This window comes from Tinamus guttatus, unplaced genomic scaffold (assembly GCF_059628265.1).
Source record: "Tinamus guttatus ecotype Peru unplaced genomic scaffold, ASM5962826v1 Tinamus_guttatus_pri_ptg000240l, whole genome shotgun sequence".
Taxonomy (NCBI): Eukaryota; Metazoa; Chordata; class Aves; order Tinamiformes; family Tinamidae; genus Tinamus; species Tinamus guttatus.
In genome coordinates this window covers 12,337,173-12,364,833 of record NW_028288774.1, presented here as the reverse complement: position 1 = coordinate 12,364,833, position 27,661 = coordinate 12,337,173, and the positions used below count along the sequence as shown (strand labels likewise).

General features: G+C 37.0%; 2 protein-coding genes across 2 annotated transcripts in view; one reads left to right on the top strand and one right to left on the bottom strand.

Annotated features, from left to right (window-relative positions):
* Nucleotides 1-20,259, bottom strand: part of METTL15 (methyltransferase 15, mitochondrial 12S rRNA N4-cytidine) — a 65,644-nt gene extending 45,385 nt beyond the window's left edge. Inside the window, exon 1 of the mRNA XM_010226637.2 lies at nucleotides 19,993-20,259. Within this exon, the coding sequence (XP_010224939.2) occupies nucleotides 19,993-20,259 (267 nt within the window). The remainder of the gene's footprint in view (nucleotides 1-19,992) is intronic.
* A 2,581-nt stretch (nucleotides 20,260-22,840) lies between these two features.
* Nucleotides 22,841-27,661, top strand: part of KIF18A (kinesin family member 18A) — a 40,007-nt gene continuing 35,186 nt past the window's right edge. The window contains exons 1-4 of the mRNA XM_010226639.2: nucleotides 22,841-23,223; nucleotides 23,834-23,991; nucleotides 25,053-25,157; nucleotides 26,158-26,268. Of these exons, the coding sequence (XP_010224941.2) occupies nucleotides 22,896-23,223; nucleotides 23,834-23,991; nucleotides 25,053-25,157; nucleotides 26,158-26,268 (702 nt within the window). The 5' untranslated portion in view covers nucleotides 22,841-22,895. The remainder of the gene's footprint in view (nucleotides 23,224-23,833; nucleotides 23,992-25,052; nucleotides 25,158-26,157; nucleotides 26,269-27,661) is intronic.

The following is a 27,661-nucleotide window of genomic DNA, read 5'->3' as shown; positions in this document are numbered from 1 at the left end:
GTTTAAGTAACACAGTAAAATTCTATTTTGGCCTTTTCATCTGCTGCTTAGCTATTTAACTGCACATGAAGGAAAGCACATTTTGTTCAAAGTTGCCTACAGCTTCTACTGGTAGGCAGAGTAAGATTAAGTATAGAATTCTCTCTCAAAACAATTCATCAAAGTATTTTGTTAGCATTAAATACTGTTATAATAGTCAAGCGTAACAAATATGTCTGACAGCAACTGTTTTAATACAAGAAAAAAGACCCATCTGAAACAGCGGTCCACGTTTGGGGGGTCTTAATAGAAAACCCTTAAGAATAGAAATCACTTTAAAAGTTTCTCTATTCTACTACTGATCATTTTGGAAGAAGGAATTTCAGAACAAACAGCACATTTAGATGAAATGGCCAAGCTTCAACAGGCACAACCAATAAGGAAGCAGACCCACACATCCACCACACCCAGATGAGTAGATTGCTAATGAATTTTACACTTCACTATTTTTAGCATCCTTTTTAAGGCAATTCACATGTCAGGACTTGCAAAGTAGATCCTCTACTCTTTGTAAAGGTAAATTTTGGCCTGCTTGAGCACTTGACAGTGTGTCGCAAAGGTGACTTAGCTGAACTTTGGTGGGATGAAGGTAGGCAGCCTGGCACCCATGCATTCTTTGCATCTAAGAATACACTGACTCTCTTGCTCCTACTACATTTAGTCAACAAGCAAGAGAAGGTTGTAAATGACTTTTGGCATCTGAGCAGCTACACAACATAATTATTCATAGCATCAGTTCACATTAACCCATCAGGTAGAATTTTCTGCTTTTTGAAGCAACAGCAGAGCATGAAACACTCCTCCTAACAGAGACACCGAGATGATGGTGTCCACTTCACCTACGGCAGAAGGGAGACTAGATGTCAGAGGAAGAGAACTTCTATTTGAAAGCACAGACTACACTACAAGGAACTGACTTTAGAAGGGAAATATCCTGCTGCAGTCCGGAACACCTCAAATGTGGAAGATGGAGGAAAAAGAAACAAGGGTTTCTGGTGTCTCCAGACCTTGGTCTATGCCTACAATTTTGTACTGGATGCTAATTACATCTGCTAATAGGGTGGCTCATTAAAAGTTGTGGCATGACACGTTATTGAACTACTTTTGAAAATAATGTCAACTTGTGTTTAAAAACAAGTCCTTGTTCCATTCCTCTCAAGACTACCTACTATCCAAACAAATCTATGCAGATATGTCTGAATACGAGAGTTAAAATAGCACAAAAAGACATAATCATCAGTTAGACCACTAGCCCTTTTAATGATACTACTTAGAGGTAACTCAAACTTAAATCCTCTACATTTGCACTGGGGCACCAAAAGGATCAGTTAAGTTTATCTTTACATTCACTGCAGAAAGTGTTTATATGCCCAAATCCTATGATTTACAACATAAAGCTGACCCTACCTGCTTTACAAAACATTTTTGCAAATATCTTTGTCCCTCTATACCTCAGAATACTACCTACAAGTTTCATAGCACCTTTTAGCAGAAGTAATCTGTCTGAAGAGGGAAAAAGGTTAAGCATAAAGCGGTAGGCAAAGCCACTGCTACTGAGAATGCCAGCTACCTAACTTACCTGTCCCTGAAATAAGTAAATATTTTTATATCATAGCAGAACTAAGCCATACAACATAAGACATAACATAAAAACATTAAAAACAAAAAACATTTAAATAATTGTGATAAATTTGAAATACTTTAATGTAAAAATCAGAAATTTTATGATATTTATATTTACAATGACAATTTTTTAAACAATTTTTGTACTTAAGTGCTTACAGCAATTGTTCTCCTTGTTGCCAAAAATTTTCCATGGAGTTATTTATGAAAGGAATGATTGTGGTATCATAGCTAAACACAATGACTCTAAAGCAAGCAACACAAACATAGTGTATTTTTCAGTAATTAGAAATGCATTGTTACTAAACTTTGCAGAGAAGAGAAGATTTAATGACCTCCAATACCTTGTAACTTGAGATTCTCATACTCTCATCTAGTATGCTGGTACAATACACTAATACATAATTAAAGAACAGGCAGTTACTGATTTATATTTATGTGAGATCAGCTTTACAAAAGGAGCACATTTCAGACTCATGGGCAATTAAAACCTGATTAATTTCCTACCACAAATATGAGTTCAAATTCCTAGTGAGATTAATATAAATTATCACTTACTTGAATACTCCTTATTGCATTAATATAGTAATGAAAATACAATACTGACCATGAGAAAAAAAGTCCCATCATTTAAAGTAAGCAAAAATAATGAGGATAAAAACCTTGTATAACTATAATTTTTCACATAATTCACTGATTACAGAAAGGACCTGCTATGCTGTTTAGAGCATGAAATTTAATGCCAGGAACTTACAACCTCTTGTCTCAACTCTACAGCTGTTTCGATAGCAATATGAAAAGTCTTAATCAGCAACATGTAATTATAGTAATAAAACTTGTCTGAAGTGTTTGAAGTGAGTTGGAAGTGTTGACATTCGTCACTGAAAACAAGCATGTGACTGTGGTCTGTATTCCTAACAGCTGTCCCTTTAGTTCCTGTCTAGGCAGACAGCATTCTTAATGACCTTGCTTAGATCATACAACATGCAATGCTGGAAATGCACTGAAAACAGTGGCACGTTTCTAGATTATGCAAGTTTACTCTGGATTTTTACCTATTACAAGAAGAATAAACAGCACATTAACAACAAGATAAATTGTGCTCTATGCTGAAGTAATTTTGTTTTAACATGACATTATAGATGCTGCTGTAAGCCCTCATGCAAAGCTAGCAAGAAGAGAAGGCAGCAGCCCAAGGCCTCCGCACGCTGCCAGCGCTCTTTGTTCATGACCTAAGCGCTGCCGCAGTACCGTGTAACCAAACCCCGGTTTGTTTGGCTCACCTGCTGGTTCTTATGGGCTAAAAGAAAACGCGTGTAGTAACTTTGCCCAAATTATTAAACACAAGTTAACGTATGCAGTAGTTGCCTCAAGTATATCTAACAGCGCATTTGTTTAAAACATCAAACGGAAGCAGTGCTAGTTAATACACACTAGTCTGTAAAAATCTTTTAAAAAATACATAACAATGCATGGGAAGTGAGATAGCTTTCATCATTAAAAGCTGCAGAAAAGCTTCTTGCTGTTCTTTGTCTATCATTTATTGTCTGAAAATGAACTAGTTCTACTCAATTTTGCTATAATGGTGCTTGTGAGCCATGATTATCTACTACAGAAGCCAAGGATGTTACCATTAGCAAAAAAAACTTTTGCTTTATGAGATGTACACAAATACATGCAATGCACTTTTCCAAAGGACTCAGATCCAACTTAAGACATGATTAAATGAATGTGACAGTAGGAAAGACCATGCAGATAGCAGTAGCAATTTCATGTAATTCCACACATTAGTAATCATTCCCTTCAGAGTAAAGCAGTTAAACACATATTTATCTTTAGTCTTAGCTTCACTGAGCTCCAAAAGGCTACTTGGGGGTTTAATGTTATGGATTAATATTTAGAATGCTGAGTTGTCTCAGAAACAGTTTGCCCAATTATGTGGTTTTACTAGTTTGATTGTTAGCTTTGTCCTATATTTCCAATCATAGAATCATAGAATCATAGAATGCTTAGGGTTGGAAGGGACCTCTAGAGATCATCTAGTCCAACCCCCCTGCATACGCAGGGACACCTAAAGCACGTGGCACAGGACTGCATCCAAGCGGGTTTTGAAGATCTCCAGAGAAGGAGACTCCACAACCTCTCTGGGCAGCCTGTTCCAGTGCTCTGTCACCCTCACTGTTAAGAAATTTTTCCTTAAGTTCCTATGGAATTTTTGATGTTTCAGTTTCCGGCCATTTCCTCTAGTCCTATCAGTGGCCACCACTGAAAAGATACCATGACCGTCCTCTGCACTCCCTCCCTTGAGGTATTTATATACACTGATTAGATCCCCTCTCAGCCTTCTCTTCTCCAGGCTGAACAGGCCCAGCTCCCTCAGCCTCTCCTCATAGGGCAGATGTTCCAGGCCCCTGATCATCCTTGTAGCCCTGCGCTGGACTCTCTCCAGCAGCTCCACATCCCTCTTGTACTGTGGAGCCCAGAACTGGACACAATACTCCAGATGTGGCCTCACCAGGGCTGAGTAGAGGGGCAGGATCACCTCCCTCGACCTGCTGGAGACGCTCTTCTTAATGCAGCCCAGGATCCCATTGGCCTTTTTGGCCACGAGGGCACACTGCTGCCTCATGGTCAACTTGTCGTCCACCATGACACCCAGGTCTTTCTCCGCAGAGCTGCTCTCCACAAGCTCGGTCCCCAGCCTGTACTGGTGTCTGGGGTTATTCCTCCCCAGGTGCAGGACCTTGCACTTGGCCTTGTTGAACTGCATGAGGTTTTTCACCGCCCAGTTGTCCAGTCTGTCCAGGTCCCTCTGGATGGCAGCACAGCCCTCTGGGGTATCGGCTACTCCTCCCAGTTCGGTATCATCAGCAAACTTGCTGAGGGAGCACTCTGTGCCTTCATCCAGGTCCTTGATGAATAAATTGAACAGGACTGGACCAAGGACTGACCCCTGGGGGACCCCACTAGCCACAGGCCTCCAACTAGACTCTGCACCGCTGATCACCACTCTCTGGGCCCTGCCATCCAGCCAGTTCCTAATCCACCTCACTGTGCACTCATCTATCCCACACTTCCGGAGCTTGCCCAGGAGGATGTTGTGAGGGACAACAATCAAACACTGTGCAGGTAAAAAAGTTAAAACGCAGTAGTTTGAATGCATTCCTCTTTAACCACCAAAATCTCTGTGGGTATCTCGCCCTCAACACTGCACCCAGTGCAGAAACTTCCTTCTGCTCTTCCTCATTTTAGAAGGATTGCTGCTGATGCTCATTCGTTGGGTAACCGCTCTACAACTAACAGCTCTAGCTCTGAACTACTAGTGGATTTTCCTTACTCTACTTATCTTAGGCTATAGATTCATAAGGTTAAAAGAATGAACACCAAACACATGCTATTTATTTCCCAAACAGTGCATAGAGCGAAAGGAGGTTCACACCTCTGTTGCTTAAAGAAAAAACATTACTAACCAACAGCTCATGTATTACCCACTTGCATTATATTTTCCTTAAATCTACCCCTAATGACAATTTTCCACATGACAAAGTAAAACCAGTCTAGGGAGCACTGAACAAATAAGGGGATGATTCCAAAGAAAAGAGATTGTTCTTTAATAAGAAATATCCACTTTAGAATCATATAGATGAGAAAGACAAGAGCTATTGGCAATATCAATAGAGGCTAGAGCAGGTCATGTACATAGGTAAATGTAAGTATACAAATGGAAGGACAAGGCAGGACTTAAGCACTGCCACTGATTAAATAATAATGTCCAACTGCTACTGCCTCACTTGCAGGAGAGATTTGGTTTGGTCATTACAGCACAGTCACAATTGTCTATTTATAAAAGTAATAAAAGCGACCTTTCACCATAATAACCTACATATCTACTGCACATAGTAGTGTTTTACACTTTTTAATGAGTAGTTCATTTAAGAAAGTTTGGGAAGAACTTGAAAACACTGCATGTAATTGGAAAGGGTTTACACCAATGTGCTGAATGTCACCAATAAAATTATGCAGAAAAAAGCCCACCACTGAAAGACATTTACCAAGTGTGTTTGAACAGCAACATTACATTTTCAGCATAACACTTGTTCTTGCTTAACCACAGCCACCAAAATCCAATGAATCTCAGTACTAAGTTTTAAAGTTGATTTCCAAGAGCAAGAACATGTTCTACAAGAGCCACACATGCCGTTAGTCTTGCAGTAATATTAAGCATCTTGTACAACTTTTAAAAAATGCTTACAAATAATTGCTAGGTTAATTTCTGTAATTGGTGCCTTGCATTCCACTCCCTTGCTTTTATATTCATCTAATTTAATATACTATTTGAATAGACAAAGCCTAATGCAAATCTGTCTCCCTTGGGGGGAAAAAAAGATACTTCAAAATTTAGTTAGGAAAACTTTTTACAACACCATTAAGATCACTGGGTTAAGAACATGTTTCCATGCATAACTCATGGATTGTTTGTTAAAATTATCATAGCCTCTGAAGTTATTCTAAAACTGGCACCCTAATGGCTTCTGTTTCATGACTCAGTAGGTGTCAATTTTATCAACTGGATTTTCTAAATGCCAGCTTTACCAGGCTCTGAGCATTTACTCTTGCCCACTCACCAGACTCAGGTCAACAGGAGAGAACTTCTGCATAACATTTGTTGAAATTAAGTCTTAATTCTCTAATTATTCTCCCTACTAGTAGCCAAGAGGCTAACAAATACTTTAAGAAAGGGGTTTCTGACTCCATTTAATGCTTTTTTTTTCTCCTTATCCAAGTGGAAGAATCAAGTGGTCCCAAAGAGCTGTACTGCAAAATTTGTAGTAATCTACAAAATTTGTAATCTACTTACCACAGGAAACCAAAAACAGATTAACATGGAAAATGTCAATACATACAGCAGACGAGCTAAAAATATTTCACTTACCTGTTTTATTAAATTACACAGGAAAAAAAGGCATTACCAATATCAGGCATTCAGAAAAAAGCAGAGCACCTTCAGCTGCTGCTGCTTCAATTGATACAGGGCTTAGATGGGGACATGAAGATCCAAAAGGAGGAAAAAGGAATTCCTTAAAGCACATCTCTTTGGTCCAATCCAATACCCAAAGGCTCAAGTTATTTTCTGTGGAGAACTATTAATGTTGCTTTGAAACAGCTGTAGCAGATGGTATGATTCACTATAGCTCAAAACACAAGAGCTTGGGGAACTTGATGGTATTAACAGGCATTAAGTTAGAACAAATAAATTGCTTCTCATGCAAACACTGAAACTACAGATCCCACATTGGGTGAGCTAAGATAGGATACATTTCTAAAGGAGATTAATCAAACCTGTGAAGAAAGTAGACACCAGTGGATATATTACATACCCATCTCTTTCTTATGTCCTTAAACTACTAATTGGCAGAAGTTTAAAGGTCATTCTAAGCATAGTTTCCCTTCCTATAATCATTATTTTATATATATTTTAACCATATAATCCTTACCAGCTACTCATGGGCACTACCAGAGACTGGATACCCAATTAGTTATTCTTGGATCTGAACCACTGGTGGTCTTATTTAAAAGATTTTTACTTCTACATAGGTGAGGAGAGAGAAAAAAGTGGTTCAGACAGACAGATAACCAAAAGAAGATCTTCAACCTCCTTCTCAGGTCTCTAGAAAGAGAAATTTCTTCCTCAAGATCCCAGCTCCAGCAATTACTACGTCTTGATATGGCAGAGATGATTTGTTGAATTTCTACAAACTTATCTCAAAGAACTGAAAAGCAAGAAACTCAGTAGCAAAGCAGTCTGCAATCCAATCAAATTTTCACTTAAGTATCACAGCAAGTAGAAATCTTGCATAGAGCTGGCAAACTTTTTTTTTTTAATACTGCAAAGCATAAAAACAAACCCATTTTTCTCTGAAGACTGGATTTTTCCCTTGATGAAAGACGGTTTGCAAAAAAACAAAATACAGCACTTTGCATGATACTCCTTTAGGAGTCCAAGTAATAAACGTTCATGAAGAAACTGTACAAGAGAAAGAAGAAAAACTTTAGTGATACTGGAAACTACTGCCATTATCTGCAGCTGCCAGCAGATACTGGGACGAAGGAACACAACTACTCTAAAGCAAGGTACAACACACCAAGATGAACATGGGAAAGCTATCCATGCGTAATCTGCAAGCACGTACAAAAGATAAAACCATTAATTTGATCTGTAAGTAATTCTGCATATTTACAATATTTGGGGAAGACAAAAAGAAGTCTTCAAGTGCTTAGAGAACAGTTCTTAAAACTTAAAACCTTAGAGGATTCTAAACACCTGCAAGTTCACAGGCACAGTAAAAAAAATATGGAATATGTGACTTAAAGGGTGCGAACTCAATGCGAATAGTATAAAAAAATCATAAGAAGGATAAAAAGAATAATGACAACAACAGGTCCATTCAGGAGAAATTAGATCTTAAAACATACAAATTTTAGTAGCAGAGAACAATTAACCTAAGTTGCCAAAAACAAAATACTTCAGTGGGATGTCAATCACTAGCAGAGCTGACAACTGTGCTTTAATTAAATTTGAGACTGTTACCAATTAGTTAGTCTACAGCACTACAGGCTTCATGCTGCCTATGACTCAGTGCACTGAGTCATCCAGTAAAACTTTTTCTTACAGAATAACTATCCAGGCACCCACAAGGATGCAAGATCAAAAGGAAAGGAGTTTCATTGACCTTCTTAGCAAAAGTTGTGTTAAATTTAGATGACCAGAAGTATATACTGACACAATGTTCAATAGGTATTAAAAGGAGAGAGCATTTCAAGAGCTTTAATTCTATTTTGGATAAATATTCACTCAAATACTTTACACAAGCGTTTACAGTTTGAAATTTGAAAGACCACATTTTAAACTTGCCTTTTTACAAGCTGCCTGAGTGCTGTCACTAATGGTTAATAAGATACCTAACATTTTTCATTGAAAGATCCTGTTTTCCAACACTTTAGAGTCCTGACTTAATAATTGGGGACTGAAATTTTTGTGTCAGAAGGTCTTCAGCTGATACTGTGGACTGCAAGGCAGAATGATAAAAAGTCTTCACTCTTTTCCCTAGCTTAGATAAAAAGTTTGCCTTGATACTAAAATTATGAATTTCACTATTGCGTTAAGTAGTACAAGTACTCTTGAATTAGAGAATAACAAAGTGTAAAAAAAATGGGAGGACAACTCTGGACAAGAGACCTTAAAGCATTCTTAGGAACCTTCAAAACCTTTCAATGCCAAGTAGATTTAAAACTAACACTAGCTCCCCCAGTTATTCTTTCTGGTGCTAAGTCTCAAGATGCTAAGCACAGGATTCCAGGAACGGGTGTCTCCTGTTCTCTCAGCTGCCATTCCCATGCTGCCAATTCCAAGGGAGCAATCAGTTGGTTTGCCAACAGCTTGCAGTGGAGCCCTGTGTTTGTATTCAACTGAGCCAACAGCAGCATGGCTTCTCAAGACAACAGGCTGTTCACTGACACCTCTCAGGTGCACATTCCTGGTGCTCTTTTTGCATGGGCCCCTTGTCACACGTTCAACGAGTTTGCTCTTTGACCTTAAAACCAACTACAGGTAAAATAACTTTTCCTGTCAGTCCTCACCAGGACTGTACAGCACCCAGTAGATCAGGAAAGAATATGAGCATATGCCACCAGACAGAAGCATGAAATGCAGGGCAATTGGAGATCTCTAAGCTTATGAAAAGCAAGACCAGACAAATTGAAGAACAAACACAAAGTTAGATTTTAGGACTAAAACAGAAGGTGGAAGAACGTAAGATTAATATGGGCTAAAATGAACACAAATCCCACAATTAAATAGAACAGAACTTCAAATTAAAGGATGTTTTCCCCATAGCCTGCACTAAGATCTAGAAATCCCAATAATGAACAAGAACTTTTACTGATTTAAGGAACTGGGACCTTTACTGGGAACAGGCATACCTTGGGCCCCTCTCACGGCTAACTTAGAAGATGCCTAACTCCCAAAGCTCTGTATCAAGGATGCGGCTACCCAAGTCAAAAGCTGGGAAAAAAATAATAAAATAAAAGACTCGGTTTACAAAGTTGGCAATATTTTATCACATTCACTACTTTCTTCTCCTTTCTGCCAGCACTGGTACTGGGTACTTTCAAAACTACTTCTACCTGGCATTTGAAAACAAAAAGCAGTTAGACCAACAGTTGGACAAAACGGGCTTCGGTTTAAAAAGTCTGTTTTTATATATACAGCCAAAAAATGCTGTGAAACTTTTCCCATAGAAGCCTAGTGTACTAAGCAGTATTCATTTTATTGCATCAAAACAAACTTGTCTAATCTACAAAAATGCATAGGTAAAAAGTGAAAGGAGCTATCCTCAAAACAGTTTCTGAAGAAATTAATCTACTTATTTGTAAAAACTGAAATTTTTAATACACCCCATCCAAAATGAAAACAGAACTTGATTATATGAGTGTCTCAAATCCCTCAAAAATGGACATCCAGCAAAACTATGACAGTATGAGAAAAATCCCAGTGAGTGCCATCTTTTATAGCTCCTCAAATGAACATTATCCAAATGCTCTATGCAAAAGGAAGTTATTAAAATATTATCTCCTAATAGTGTTATAAAATATCTATAGTAGAAAGCCTGCTGAAAAAGAAAAAAGTACTGTAATATTAAAAAATTAAAGTGAAAGTTCTGGTCAAGACTTTTCTACTTCAAAAACTAATGGTTCATTTTCTACTAACAAAGCCTTTTCAATATTAATTTTCCTCACTTCTAAGAGGTCACTGTGTTATATATCTGTTTTTTCTTGATAACTGCTTACAGATTCAAGCCTGCAAAGATATGATTATTCAATCCTGCTGAACAATTACCCATCTACAATATTTTTGATTGAAATGAACCCTCACTGTGCGAACAAACTATATATGTTTCAACTCATTAAAACTTGACAGCAGTAATCTGGCTGGTTTGTCAGACTAGAATCTGCCAGAACTTAAGAGTATGTTCAAAGATATCAATCTAGAACTATCAGACAGCAACATTAATATTAATTTGTGGTCATGTATTTCTATTTATGGCATTTGCACTTCAGTCACCAAAAAGTTAAAAAAAAAAAATCCGTAAGAAAACAGAAAACTGCTGAGTCTCTCCTCTCTGAGGAAACACTTCTGCTAGAAAAAAAAGGCATCTCTTGAAAGATCATGGTTCATATTAAGCTGAAAAACGTGCAGCTTCATTTAACAAGGACTACAGAATAATTTTTACTTCCAAGTCTACATAATTAATTCCTAAGCAAATATCTATAATTTCTAGTGATGACACTTCTCAATTCTAAGTATTGCTTTGTTCAAGACTTGGTTAACGTTCATGCTTAAAATGAATAAGCCATCTCCAGCTTCAAAATTTATCCCCAACCTACTCATTTCACCTACCACTTATGTCCTATTTGATATATGCATAGGCAAACCCTGCAGAGCAAGAATTATCTTTTTTTTTTTTTTTTTGCTCAAGTATCTAATTATTTGCCTCTGATTCCTGTTAAGTACATGAAAATTAAGGCATACACTTGTTCTCTGTGACTGCCAAAAGGCAGAACTTCTACAATTCTTTTAAACCAAATGGATTGTTTAAAAAAAAAAAAAAAAAAAAAAAACTTTGGCAGAGACATGCTATAAAAGCTGGTTACTCATGGAATCGTAACAGAGATTTGTTAGGATAGAACTACTTTTAGAGAAATTCTGGAAGGGTTTTAGTATTTCTCTAAATAAATTAATAAACCAAACATACTTTTAAATTACAGTTAGAAACTATGAAAACTTATGTGCAGCTTTACTCTCTGCAAATAAATTGTTCTAGAACTAAGAAAATTAGAGGTCAAAGAATCTCCTGAGATACTCAAGCATTCTTATCAGCATCTTTTTATACTGTTGCAACTTAGTAGGAAGTATTAGGTTTAAGCATACCAAAAACATCTTTTCTCCATCTTAGAAAAATTTATAATATTTTCAAAAAATGTTCAATTTCATAAGGTAAATCAGATATGTTTTTAGGCTAAAAGGTATCTATTTGATCCTTAATCTTTGTTACACAAAAATAAAGTTACACAATAAATAGACACCAAGACAATATGAAGGCCCTAAATCCAATCCTGGAAAAAGCTGTACTTCAAATTCTGTAAGCCCTATGAAGAATTCCTAGAATGAAACCCAGCTTATTATTTTAGTATATATGCTATATATAACGTCATCTAAGTTTCAAACAGAAAAATATACCAGAACACTGCAATAGAAAATCATTTAATATTGAAAAATGAATATAAAATGAAACTTCTGGAGAGTAAAAACCATCTGTGGTAGAAAGCAGTTGAAGACACCTTCTAGATTCAAAGCAGTCATCCCAAGTTTGCTTACAGCAGAACCTCAAAACACTAAAATGCAGAAGCTAAACCAAGCTTTTCAGAACTTTGTACTTACTATCAGAAAGTGATGCCAATTACAATAATCCAAAACATATAATGAAGTATATCCTACAGGCAGCTATATAGCAGTTCAGCACTTAACAGCACTAAGTGGAACTTTGTTCAAGTACAAGAGGTGAACTTGACAGTAATTAATACTTTAAAAGGATAAAAAGTCTTACGCCTTATGACATTAACTTCTAGAAAATAAACACAAAAGAATTATTGTTCTATGTTCTTGATAATGGTAACATACTATTCCATACAACACAGCTTTGTAAGAGAAAGAAGCAAACAGCACAGAGCACAAAGCCTCTCATCTATATAAAAGTTACCACAACTAATTTAAAACAAGAATCAGCAGCAAGACTGTAAGCAGACTGCATTTTTTTCCCGGAAGTACATTATGTGATGGCATCTGACAGATTATATGAGACAACAAAAAGTTATCTATACTAGTAATTTATATTGAAAAAAATGAATTCTTGACATTGTGTAGGAAAAACTCCCTCACAAAGAATGTTACTTTAAGTACAATAGAAAATGATTTTCAAACAACAGATTTGGTAATTCAACATAATATTGCTGCTAACCACTTTTCCAAATTCATCTCAAGTTCATTACGAGAGGCTACTACTATATTATTCTGCTGTACAGATCACACAGCCTCTCCGACTATGGACAAATATTTGAGCACAACACTAACTTGCATTTTGAATCAATTATTTCTACATCATCCTATGCAGCAGGAATGAAGTTGTTACAAATGCAATATTTAAAATTATTTTCCTCGTGCAAGTTGGAATTCCTGATTACAGCTAAATATGAAACAGCAATTCAAAAAGGCCAGACATTTCTCTACTTGAAACATTTCTTGTACCAAAGTGCCAAGACAAAGGTCATTTTCCTGTTTTGTTGTTTTGCTTTCTTATTATCCAAGACTGAATGCCTTCATTTTGGATCTTGCATCTACAGAAAATTCTGAAGTAGTCCATCAAAAAACATGTGCAATTTCTCTTAAAATACCTAACGGGCTTCTCAATCAAATGTAGCTCCTTCACAGAAGCCTGGCAGCAGTCCATTAACCAGTAAAACTTCTGACTTTGCATCCCCAGAAGCAACAGGCTATGTCCTTGACCCTCTCCTGCCTGCAAAGTGACATTTGTTGCATAGCCCAAAACCTGGGAGCCAAATACCATCTGTCATTTAAGCAAAACTTCTAGAAAGATTAAGGTGATCAAACTTTCTTGATACGACTAAACATATCTGAGTCCTTTCCCCCACTTCCCTCTGAAAAGTGGGAGAAAGGGTAGCAAGGAAAGAAACACCAACAGTGCCTTCGCCACTTGCTTTTCTTTTAAGACAGCTCTACTAGGCTGTGCCTCAGTATGTTCATTCCGTATTTACTCGGTTCTCTAAGTTATGTAGCCTGTAATTAAATTTAGTGACTTTATGATTCAAGCAGACCATTATTAACATTTCAATAAGAAATTAAAATTTAAATCTCTGAATGACTTCAGCTAATCACTAGACTTAGCAATATAGAGAGATGATTTCCTCAGCTATCTCAGAACTTTTCTGTGTTATAAAAAGAGATGCGACAATTTTACATACACGCAACAATATTTAATTCATTCTTTAATATTCATGGATATCAACCTTAAAAAAAGCCTTTCTATAGGTCCTGACTGACAGGTGCATATAGCAATTTTAATATTACAGAAGAAAAAACATTTTATAAAAAGTTTTTGTTTTCAAATTATATTAGTTGATTTCAGGGCTTGAAGTTACAAAAAGAGTATTCTTACAAGTCACTGAGCACCAGCAGACACCATTTAACAGATGTGCTCAAAAACAGACCACACATTTGGATGACCTCAGGTACCTGCTAATTTGTAGTTTAACTTCTAAACTACCTCTTTATGGAGAGTAACTCTGCAAAAAAAGCTACTTAAAGCAGGATTATCATAAATGAAACTACAACAGAATAAGAAAAAAAAAGCAGCTATTTCCTGTACACCAGCCATGATCTTAAACCCCTAGTAATATTTTGCAGGGTAGAAGTCTGCATTTCTGTTTGCAAACTAGAATTCAAATATTTAGTAAGAAAGCTCAGCCAAAAGCCTGACTAAATAAGGCACACACTACTAGGTGGGGAGGAAATGAGTAACTACGTGTATTAATTATCACTCTTTCTGGAATCACAGGCTCACTCAAGTTAAAATTTAAAGGGCTGAGATTACTTTCTGGTGAATTTTATTATTTTTCCCCAAGAGGTGCAAAGACTAATGCTGTCACAACAAAAAAGGAGAGCATACACAGCGTCATTACAAGCTGAGTCACCCAAAAGCACTGAATCTTGCTTTATTATAACAAAGTCTTAAACTGTCTCCTGAAGCACTGTCATTTGTTATGTGATAGAGGGATAACTGCGAGCTAGCTCAGTGTTACAATAAAATGAAATCTGGTGCATCTGTAGAGTTGCTCTCAGTAGGCTGAGCAAGTTCCCTTGCTGGTCTCTTTGGAGGAAGCAGCTGCAGGTTTCCCTTCTCCCTGGCAATAGAGGAAGATGCAAAATGAAGTTGGGAAGGGCTGTCACGCTTTGTTGCCGAGGATAACATTTAGAATTGCCCCTGGAGAGCCATGCTCAGATGGGAAGAGGAGGAGGTCTGGTGGTTATCTAAGAACTATAACCAGAAGATTCTTCCCCATGCAGCTGTAGTCATCAGCCTACTCATTTTTCACCCTCAAGTTTTTGAGTTACTTTCTCTCTAGGGAGCAAAGTTTTCAAGTCCCTTAAACTAAACTCTGAGGTAAACTCTTGACCATATCTTGTTAATGTCTTGCCATTTTTCAGGTGGAAAATATGAGCATTTCTCATTCACTGCTACCATCACAGTCTAATCTCAAATAAATCATATATGCTTAAATTGGTCTATCATGAAGGAATGTATTATCCTTATGTTTTTTTCAGGACCCACTACAGAAGGCAAACTTGATACCAAGAGCACGACAACTTTTTCTGTACCTTCTATTGACAAGCTGTTTATAAAGACCATCTCCTGTCCTATTTTCTCATTGCCCCCCTCCTTTTCTTTCTCATCTCATGATGTAATTCACTGTCCTAGAAACTGTAGGACACGTATGACATTTGCTGCCACCAATTTGGAAGATGATATTCATCTTCTGTTATCTGCTTACCTCAACTGCTCTTCATAGCAGGGACCAATTGGTTAAGAATTAAGTATAAGTTAAAGACAAAATGAAAACAGTGGTCTGGTTTTTCAAATCACCATGTAAAAACTATTTTCCAAAACATAGATATTACTCTTAATAAAAATAAGGTATTTGAGGAATTATCTCTTAGTCAAAACATCACTTTTTCATTTTTACAACTTATCTTTAACACTACCTTAAAAAAAAAAAAAAACTTATATATGTAATTGTAGCCAAATATTTTAACAATCCAATGAGATTCAGTGTAGCAAATCTCCTCTTACACAAGGCAAAAAAACCACATATATACTTTGCATACATACAGTTTACAAACTCTTTACTATGCTTCTCCTTGTACAGATGTGACTTGAAACTTATCTAGTTCCACTGGAAATTCACAATACACACTAGCAGGGAATCAAAACAGTAATGACCAAATAGTCTCTACTGAAACAACACTACCACATATTTCCCCTGCCCCCACCCAGTAACTATGTCCTAAAATTTCCAGAATATCTTCAGAATTTCTCTAATTTACTGCTTTCTGCAAATGACAATGCCTTTTTTTCCCACTTTTACAACAATTTTATTACTTTTATCGATCACAGTATGAATCACTGTGCTACTATGTCAGAAAATTAATTTTACAATTTTGCAGGCAGAAGAATATATATTTAATAATAAAAACAGGTAGTTATTACTACAATATAAAAGGTAATCTGAATCACTTGACTTATGCCATTGAACCTACTTTCATTTTATAACTTAAATAGATTAATATAAACAATTACTCTGTCCAGAGGGTGTTGTGCCTTACCAAAACATCTGGTTCAGCATTTAGCTTGGCATTCTGGGATTTCACTTGTTACGCCCTACAAAATACCGCATACAACTTGAAAACTTAAAGAGTTCATTTTTCCAGGTTCTTTTTCAAATTTCTGTTTATTTTGCAAACTCTGCTGACCACTCAGAGTTTGAGAATCTTTAGTGTAAATTCCAGTCAATTATTTACAGATGGCTTTGGGAATTGTTATAATAAGTACACAGCCACAAAACTATTTATACACCACAGTATTTGGAAACCCTTCTCACAAAACAGAAGCCCGCTCTGCAGGGTACTACACAAAGGAGGCTTATTTCTGTTCTTAAGAGCTTGCATTCAGTATAAAGAGGAGAAAAAAGACATATGTGCAAGGATATAAAGTAACTAAGAAGAGAAGATCAGAACAAGCTTTTTGCACGCTAGCACTGCATCTCAGCTTCCTTTGAATGTCACATAGCACGTGTCTAACTAGCACTGAGTAATGGGAAATGACTATACTCCAGATCAAAAACATTCAAGAGTGGCAACAGACCTTCAGGGGGTGAAAGACCATTTTCTTCAAACTACATGCAGACCTCATGCAACACTTCAGTGGTCAAAGACCAACATGAAACTTCTATGAGCAAAGTTTGTGTTTCCTCCTGTTATTTTGGAAGGTCATGTTCATACCCTCTCAGCCGGAGGAAAAAAAAAAAAAAAAAAAAAAAAAAAAAAAAAACACCTCTCCAGCTGAAAAAGAATCTTTCATTTGACATTTGGATGCATGAAAACAGTAGCTACTGAGAACACTGGAATACCAGGAAAACTGAAAGGAAAGCTCATGTCAAAATTGGATATATTTAAGTACGTGCCTCTTTCTAAAACCTCAAGATCCTTTATATATTACTTCTAAGAGAAAGAGGACAGCCTTTCAATGAAAGCTGAAGAGAAAAAAGCATCTGAATAATTCCATGAAGATCCAATTAGGATGCTTTCAGAATCTCCACCTACTCAAGAAGATATGAGATAACATGTATTTGAGGAAATAAACTGTATGATTTTTACACTATTTAGTTAGCTAAAAAGAGCATTTGATGTCAACTGTTTTTGATGAACCACTTATAAACAGATAAAAGGCATCAGTTTTATCATTCGTTATTTCTCACTACAACTTTCACCACCTATTCCATTCGGTGACATGAAAATTTGAAGAGCTTATCATAAATCAAGTGATCCAATAAGTTTTAGGTGTATCTCCATTCTTCTCTATTCTAGACTATCACACTTAATACAAATCCACACAGGCTTCCAGATTGTAATTCTACTCCTTAAATCTGAATATGGTATAGCAATTGTTATTCTAGACAGTGTGTATGTTGTCTATACTGGAACACTAATAAAAATAGCTTCCTAGAAACATGGAACTTATCAGGGTCTTATAACTAAGTTGCTTACAAGAATAATTAAAATACCGAAGTTTCATCCTCTGGCATTCATATTAGAACTCACTGCTAGCAAAATCCTTTTTCACATTACTGTATCCCTGCGATATCAAAGACATTAATCAAAAGGCAAGTGAAAGAGGCAAAGAAATTTATGAAAAAGTAAGGTCAAAATTAGAAAAGCATGCTTATGAAGGACAAACATTAATTCTAAAAAGGTTCACTTGATTCTTCACTATCTGTAAAGCTAAAAAGAACAAATAAAACTTAAGCTGCCCAGACAACTGCAAAAACTGCTATCAAGCTTGCATAAAGAGCACTAGTAGACTAAGAAGACTAAAATGTAGTTTAGCCAACACAGTTAATTTTGAAGAAGTTACTTGTGTGTGGATGTCTGCAGACCTTTCCAGGCCAGAAAAGGGAAATAAATTGGTAAAACAAAAAATCTACAGTATGCTTTCAAGCAAGCACCACCACAGAGACTTTGCAGAAACACGCACTAAAGCAATAAAAGGAGACTCAAAGGTAAATAGAAATATGGCTTAAATCCCTGACAAACAGATTCAGCAAGAGAGACACCCAACAAGAATAATCAATAGGGAGGTAAGTGATATCTTTATCTTGGCTGTGACTCACACTATAAATATCATTTACTTTATTGGGAACCCCTATAGGTAAAATGAAAATCCCTTTCACTAACAAGAACAGTAGGGCAAATGTTATCCTTCTAATTGGATTTTTCCCATAGTGGCAACTCCTTGTCTTACAACACTACAGAAAATAAAGGTCCAAATCGACTTTTCCATAGTGAAGAACATAACCTTGTTAAAGCTGAGTATAGCAACCTCTGTTATGTACAAGGAAAGAAATCAGGAAAACAAAAGCACGCCTGCATATGAGTAGGCATGAACCATATTTTGTCATCTTCTCTGTCCTACCTAAACAACACACTGTACTCTTTTGCATACGGCTTACTTTCAAAATTGCAGACTTCAAAAAGCTTTAAAATTCAATACATGGTTGAGTTTGTCCGCAAAACAGGAACAGTCTTAACATTTAGCACTTGCTGTTAAAATCCCAGGGAAATAACAAAGTGGAATTCTGTGACTCTAATAGGGAAACTTCATCTACCTGCATTAGCAGTTGACTTCAGTAACTCAATAAATTTCCTTTGAAGGATTTCCTTTACATTTTGCAAAGCCAAGTAGCAGAAACCACAAAGCTAAAGTGAAATGAATATTTAAGCCTCACTTATTCTTTGGGAATCTGTTATGCTTATAGGTTTTATTCCTCCCAAAACAACAATTCAACATCCATTTTTCAAAACAAAGTCATTAACGAGGAAACATGCACTGAAATTATTTCAAGATACATAGAGTAACATACAAATACATCTTGGCTAACTTTAGTAAACAGGTTAGCCACAGTTTAGCGATTATAAATGTCTCCGTCTAAAATAATATGCTCTCACTGTCCCATGTCAGAGACTAGTGCTCCATTACTAGCTTAGGAAATTCCACAAAGTTAATATACAGAGACCTGAAAACTGAGATAACTAATAGCAGTAAAAAAAAAACCTTAAAACCCAACCCTACTAATAAGCCATTTCACATTCATAAATTCTTATTTAAATTTCTCAAAAAGTACTTTCAAGGGCAATAAAAAAAAATTACTGCCCACAGTTAATAATCAGGAATGGAGTTATTCTTGTAAGATTCCGTCCCCCTACAAGTTTTTTTTTGTGTGTTTGTTTTTTAAATTAAACTAACCATCACATTAAAGAACTACACTCTCTACGCTCTAGCACCAGCCTGGTTAATCCTTATTAAAGTAGAAAATTACAGAACTGAAGAGATACACTACATATAATGTCTTAATTTATACATTCATTTAACGTGGAAAAATTCATTCACAAATCCAGAGAAAACAGGAACTCAAATTTCATTACATGGTTCACTAATTTGAGTATCTTCCAGAGTAAGATACAGGCAAGAGCATGGCATATATTACAAGAGCTATCCTTACACTTCCTATTCATTATACAAACAGGGAGAAAGGTGCTCATAAATTGATTACCTACATAGACACAAGAACTGCCTGCTACTGTTAGTAATTAATACAACCCTAAAAAGGCACAAAAGCAATCCAGAAAGACTAACACAAAAAAGACATTATGTGAATACTTACTTGCAGTTTTAATAAATAATGTTTACTTTATGAGCCCATGTACACAAATACCAAGTTTCTACCATATTAAATAATAATAATAAAAAACATGCAAATCAATTTAGAAATACAAAACATGTTTTAAGAGTGTTCTTATTTCTCCTACACTGCCCAGAGTTCTCAGGACTGCTGCTGAATCACAGCTGTTATCACTTAACTCACCTGGCCAGGCTGTGGGGACAAGAAATTAACAACTTCCTCCACCATCACTGGTATATGCAAATTTTCAGAATTGTTGTTTTCTGCACTCTGAGGCATCTCTTCAGTTTCATGCTTTTGTGTGGTTTCTTCCTTTAACTCACAATTAGAAAATGGTTTTACTGAAGAATGGATCCTTCTGGTGGAAATAACTGCATTTATTGAGCTCAGTTCTAAATTGTGTAGAAACAAACATTTGTACAAAACTTTGCACAAACACTGAGATAACATTTTGGAGTTGGTCAATCTAGAAAAGGAGTAGATATTCAGAGTTACTGCAGAACAAATATTTAAAAAGTACACTTATATATCACAAAAAGGGAAGTTCCACAGAAAAATTACAGTAGCAAAAAATGTTCAACAGAATCATTCTTTACTCTGTTTTAATAAAACTCTCAAGACCATCTACACATCAATCGTGTTCAGGTCGAAATGGTTTTCTTTTTATAAGCACCTTCCTTTTATTACTCTTGGCCTTTAACAGTACTAGAAAGTTTTAGAGTTGATGGCATGAAACAAGAGCAATTAAATTAAGCACAAATAAAACATCAAATTTCCATTTGGGTGGTTCCTCTTTCTTTTGCTGGAAATAACAATATACTTGCATTCCATAGTAGCACTCTGGTTGCCAAATTTCCCATATTTTTAATTAAAGCAGGAATTGGCAAGCCAAGCATTCTAAGCAGATTTAAAACAGTGCTATAATTATACAGTATTACAATTAACCAACGCATAGTAAATATACTATCTTGATCATATATCATGCCTTGCAATTAAAAACACTTTTGAGCACAACTAGAGGCAGGAATCTTCAGAAACAGAGTTTCTAACTCTGAATGCTGTTACTAGCTGAAACAGGAACTGAAACTGTCAAGTCTCTGGGAATTTCACAACTGTTGACTAGGGCTGTTGCATAGGGCTTTTTAAAGCACTCCTTCCAGTTACTTAAGAAGTTATTTTTTCTCTTATGCCTACTTAAAAAAATAAGTCAGTGACCCATTAGTACCCTAGCAAAGAAAGGTTGGCTTAGCACTGATAAAAAAAATAATACTTTATTAACAAGTTTACTATGCTTCCTTATGAAGCAGAAATGTAGCATAATACTACCCTTCCGACTCTTGCCACACAGTAAAGCTATAAACTTGAATATAACGGCTATATGAAAATATGCCAGGCTGCATTTAAAACATTAGCCTAACCTTATTTACCTTCCGTGTTTTCTGGTGTTTCGCCCTGATTCGGCTAGCCGGTGATTTTGTCCCTTTCACCCGCGGAGCCAAGAAAGTGCCGAGTCACCATTTCTGCGAAATTGGAGTCGGCCGCAGCACTTTTAAGCCCCGCCGAGGCGTTACATGCCCTTCACTCGTAGTTTTAAGGCAAGCACCGCGTTCCAGCCGTGACCAGACAGCCCCTGCAAGGAACCACAGCCTCACTGCAGGGATTACCGTAGGAATAAGGGAGGGGAAAAAAAGGATGGGGGGATGCTCTAAGCGCCCGCCCGCTGATTCCCCAAACCTCCGGAGAGATGCTTAACCTTGGTGGCTGTAACCCTTCACTCACACCGTTTATCACTCCACATCGGGCGCGGAGCAGCCCCCGCGCAGGCTCCTGCCGCTCGCCACCCTACAGGCCCCAGCAGGGGGAGGCGGCGATGCCCCCACGCTGCCTCGCATACCCCAGAGCGCCCACGGAAGAACCACCGCCTCAGCCCAGCACCCACAGCCTCACCCAAGGCAACACTGGCCACCACCGCCACTAACGAACGCACCTTGCCTGTAACGACAGCTCTACTTCAGCACACGCCGCGCGCGCGGAGCCAGCGGCCGTTAATAACGGTCACCGTCCCCCGCCCCACTACCACGCGCGCGCACTTGCCGTCGCTCCGTCGCGCTGCTGACATCACGGCGGACGCAACCAATAGGGAGGCGGGTCGCTGGTGTTTGAATTCGGTGGCGGCCGTTATTGGTTTTTTTCCGCCGTTGAACCGCCTGCGGCGCGTGCTGAGGAGAGGTGGGAGCCGAGTGGGTCCTGGGGGTGGCCGCGCGTGTCCCGGGAGCGGCGGGGCGGCGGAGCCGGGTAGGGATTGTGCGAGAAGACACCTATGTTCCTAATCTGAGCGCGGCGCCTCGGGCGCGCTGCGCGGAGCCCAAGTCGCGAAAGGCCTTGGGCGCTTTGCTAGCTGAGCAGCCCCCGCCCCGGCGCAAGTAGGAAGGGCCGTTAAGGGGAAGCTCTTCTTGGGCATCTCCTGCTGGGCTGGGCTCGGTGTCCCCCGCAGACTGTGCGGGCTCTAACCTTCCTATGTTAGCTCTCTTTTTAAACTTATGTGCAGCAGGGTTAAATGGGCGTGGTAGAGAAAGCAGTAAGCTTTTCTACAACATGCTCATGTGTTTGGTGAAGGAAAAAAGGAAAAAAAAAAGCCTTAGACTAGGTCAGCAGAAGGCTGGCAGGTAACACGCAAGCTTGTTCTGAAGATTTTTTTTTTTTTTTACAATCATTTTAAAAGCTGGAAAAACAGTTTTTAAGCTATCTAAAGCTGGGGAAATAGTCTTCCTAGGGAACAGCTGCTCTTCTTTCTTTAGCCTGTTTGGACTCGTGCAGTGAAATAAGGCAGCTTTTCAGGCTAGTTGAACTGCTTTACCAAATCACATGAAAACTGCTTCAGTCTATAGTGCTAAGTAAGGAACTCTGGACAGGTTCAGCATAGGCCGAAGAAGCTAGAGAGCTTGAGAGAGCTAATTGGAAGGCTATGCTTTATGCATAAGGTCCTCTCTTTATTTTTATTTATTTTTTTTTCCCCTCTAGGATAGATTCAGCTGCATGGTCGAGAAATTCTTGGAAGCAAAGAGGGGGAGACCAGGACTACCATTATGTCTGCAGCTAAAGAAGAGGATCTCTGCAGTCATGTGAAGGTGGTGGTCCGCGTCCGTCCAGAGTCCCAGAAGGAAAGAGATGGCAACTTTAGCAAAGTGGTTCATGTTGTAGACCAGAATCTATTGGTCTTTGATCCAAAGGAGGAGGAAGTCAGTTTCTTTCACGGAAAAAGACTAGCCCATAGGGATATCAGTAAAAGAAAAAAGAAAGATCTTAAGTTTGTGTTCGATGCAGTTTTTGCTGAAAGCTCATCTCAGTTAGAGGTTTTTGAACATACTACCAAAAGTGTCCTGGATGGCTTCTTAAATGGATATAACTGCACAGGTAACTTTTTCTCTCTATTTGTCTCTCTTCCCTTTGAAAGACTTGCATTTAAAAAGAATATTTTAATGTATCCAAAGGGGAGGCTTTTTTTTTTTATCCTATATATACTTGAATAGCTATATTCCATTTTGAAAATGAGTTCATAGTTAAGATAGAGTGTATAACTTTATCAAAAATACAGTGTATAGTTGATACAAATGCTTAAGAAATTATTCAACTAGAAGCGGTTTTGCACAGATTCTGGTAACTTCTTTTTTTATGAGCTTTGCTCTTTAAGAGCTTGTTGTTTAATTTGCACATGGAATATGGTGAGGAAATGCAATACCTGCCTGCAAAAAACTGATGGCTTAGGGTTATGAGAGTAAAGGAACAATTCTTTCTTTTTGTGTAAATTGAATGAGTTTTAAGCTGGAAATTTGAGCATAAAGGTGATTCTGGAATAGCTTTATGATTATGGTATTAAAGGGAAATGCATTAAGAAACTTGATCATCTTATGAAGCAGCTATGCAATGTGATAGAGGTATGAGAATGTCTGTTTTTAAATTTTGTATTCCTCGTTGGCTTACTGGTATAATAGCATATGTTCTCATTTTTTTAATGAAAACACAGTGCTTGCATATGGTGCAACAGGAGCTGGAAAGACTCATACAATGCTAGGCTCCCCACAAGATCCTGGAGTGATGTACTTAACCATGATGGCACTTTATAACTGCATGGATCAAATAAAAGAAGATAAAATATGTAATATTGCTGTTTCTTATTTAGAGGTAAGCCAGTTCCTGTGTTTAGTGTGGGTTTTTTTGTTTGTTTGTTTTTCTTCTAAGCATATTCTTAAACAGAAGCAAGCTTTCTTTCTGTCTCTCCCCCAGTTACTTCTTCGGGAACTACTTGAAAGGAACAGAACTGTGCTCTGCAAGTTTAACTCTATTTATAGACACCTGTTACTAACATACAGTAGGGTGCTCCAAAAAGATAGTTTCTTATGTATTTTTTTTATTATTAAACAATCATGTTTTGCTAATCAGTTATATCCTACTGAATATCGGTTAGTGCGTACAAAGAAATATCCTATTTTGGGACTTAGCAACAAAAGCATGTAGATATTCTGAAATTCCGCAATTCTACATCTGCTTTCTTTTAAATTAAACTTATTTTTCAAGTTTTCATGTTAATACAATTGCACTTTAGATTTGAAAAGCAGAGCAGTTGAATTGTCATGCCAAGGTTAGTTGTCTGCAAATATTCCTTTCTTTCTTTGTCTGCCTTTCTCCTTTTCATTTATCTTTTCGCATCAAAGTTCTGCTTTTGCATGCAAATGTGTTGCTGTCATACAGAAGTAGCAAAAATAAATTGTAGTTAACATTCAGCTCCTACTAAGTCGTAGTGGAAGAGCGGCTTTTATTGGAAGTGATGGGAAAGAGGAATGAGGAAAAGGTATGTTTTGCCCTATGATATTTCATTTCTGGACTTCAAATACACTTGAAATGTCCTAGTTAAAAATATAAGCAGAAGTGTATCTGGACTAAGAAACTTTACCTTAGTATGTATAATGAAGCAAATTAATATTCACACTCGCTCCAGAAATTAATCATTTGTATTTATTAGAAATAATGACTCTGATTTTGATGCCTAAAATGTATCTGCACAGTGAATAAATAGAATATTTTCTCAAAATCAGAGAAGGAAACCCATTTGACCCATTACACAAAATTAATTTTTTATTTTATCTTAAATAAGTGCAAAAGCATAATTATTTGTGTTTGGCTAAGTTTATGCTGTTGAATGTAGTAAAATGTTTTTTCTTACTACTGTGACTTTGTTTTTGAAGGTCTACAATGAACAGATTCGTGATCTGCTGGTAAACTCAGGACCTCTGGCTGTTCGTGAAGATGCTCAGAAAGGGGTGGTAGTTCAAGGGCTAACGTTGCACCAGGTATGGAAACAGACTTTGCATAGCAAATAATAATTTCCTAGTGGTCTTTCTTGTGGAAGTAATCACCAGTATGCAAGTAACTTAGAAGCTTAATGCATTCGCTATTCGGAAGGAAATTGTACAAAAACTTTGCTATTCAAATGTGCATATTTGTAAAAGCATCCAGCCCTTTTATCCAAAGGAAACTGTTGATTTGATGCTTGTCTTCAGGATTTGGAAGATTACTTTTTGATTAACACATCTTAGGGCTTCTTAAGAAATCTTCCTGCAGTTCCATTGAGTTCAATACCTTTACAAATAGATGTCTTACCTGCATCTCAGTCGTTTATTTGTATATATTTTAGGTGGTTATACCTGGAAAGCTTCCTTTAAAGTGAATTTTCCGGGCTAGCATAGCAATTCCATGGCAAAGTTGATGGAATAATTCAGTTTTCAAATCCAGAAACCATAGTCTTTCAAGAACCTGACTTTCCCGCAGCCTCCTAGTACGTGTTATATGCTACATAGATTTCAACTTCTGTGTACAAGGTCTAATGATTCTACAAGCTGGAGTTTGAATCAGTCTCTGAACACAATACTTTGCAAAGCCTGGGTCTAGGGGAGGTGAAAAAAAATGGGTATTACTTAATGCACTCTGTGCTTGTAATTGCATCCAATGTAAATACTATAATGCTTCATACCAAAAAATTAAAAAAAGGCATTCTTTAGACCTCCTGGAACTGTGGAGGAGGAGAACCTTTGTGGAAGATTTTTTTTTTTTTTTTTTTTTTTAAAAAAAAAAAAAAAAAGAGAGAGGCAACGCTTATTTTTCTAATTTGATGCCTTTAAGTTCTTTCTCTTTGGACCTTATTGTCTTTTTTGCTAAGCTGATTTTAAGTGCCTCTGTTCCAAAATAGAAACTTTCTTCCTTATGTATTTTGGAATCAGTATGAAATCTGCTCTGTTTAATGAATACTTAAATGCTTTTTTTCTTTTATTTTTTCCTTCCTCCACCAAAAAGCCTAAATCTGCAGAGGAAATCCTTCAAATGCTGGATTATGGGAATAAAAATCGAACTCAACATCCCACAGATATAAATGCTTCTTCTTCCCGGTCCCATGCTGTCTTTCAGGTAAAATGACAGCAGATGTGGTCACTTTTGTGAGTTTTAGTTGTTGTCTGATCTTTGATGCTGTCAAAAGATGGGTGGTCTCTTTCCTTTTTTGGGCGGGGGGGAAGTCTCTAATTTTTATTTGAATGGGAGGAGGTTGTTCTTTGTGTGTTATTGTTTGTGACTGTGGTTGCATTCATGACAAGGTGAAATCAATGAACATCTTTCCAGCTTTCTGAGCTTATGTTTTTTCCCCGTATGAGAATTCTTTAGATTGAAAGATCTTGTTCTATGAAATTATAGTTTTGAACTTATAATGTACTTCTATAAACCTAAAGTTCCTTTTGTTTACAGATCATTCAGCAGTTTTCTGCAAAAATGTTGTATGGGTTACAATTGCACATCTATATGTAAACTGAGTACCTCAAGTGGTACTTTGCTGGTGTGTTTATTCTGATTAATGCTGAATTTCATGCTCAAGTGATTTGTTAATATATGAGCACCATCAGTGTTAAAATGCACTGTAAAAAAATCTCTGGAAATTTGAGACTTCTCCAGAGATTATTGCTGTTTACAAACTGTCACTGTATCTATCTGATTCCCATTAAATACCACCTTTGGTATTTAAAAAAGTAAAAATTGGTTCTGTTATCTAAAATTTCATTATCCGTTTGCTAGTACATACTATAAGCACACTATTTGTTATTTGTATGTTGCTATTTTGAATTGGAAAATATTTAAAAAAAAAAAAAAACTCAATTACTTCTGTTCGACAGTTATTGACTCTGTTCACAGACATGGGCAATGCTTAATAATTCTACCCAAAGTTAATATTTTGACCTAGAAAACAGTAATGTGACTAAATAAGTACTTGATATCTTTCAAGTCGATAGCAAGAAAAAACAAATAATGCACAACGCACTTTATATTAAAAAAATATACATGGGAACAAAAATCATTCCATTTTGTTTTGTCTTTCTTACACCAGACTTGTATTTGAAACTTGAATTTTCTTCCATTTCCTCTGTATTCTTGTCCCGATCTATATCAGCTGTTAGAGCATCCTGGCTAGATGTTTAAGGCCAAGACTCATGCAGAGTTATTCAGTTTGAGAGCTTTGTGTTGTGTGACACCTTTAAATAAGGTGCAAAACAGTGGTGCAGTGATATGGAATGAGATCAGCACAAGAAAGAGAGGAAAAAGAAATCAATCCTGTTCACTTGCTGAACTCTCTTACTCATCATCCTCATCCTGGCAGCAGAAAGCTCTCGGTTACTTTATCTGGCAGATCTGTCTCTCTTGATTTTGTTCATGAAAGTGTCAAGAAATTAGATGGGATGGACACTGTTTAATATCTTTAAAAAAAACAAATATGTGCATAGGGATGCTGGAGAGTTCATCATCTTCAGCCTGT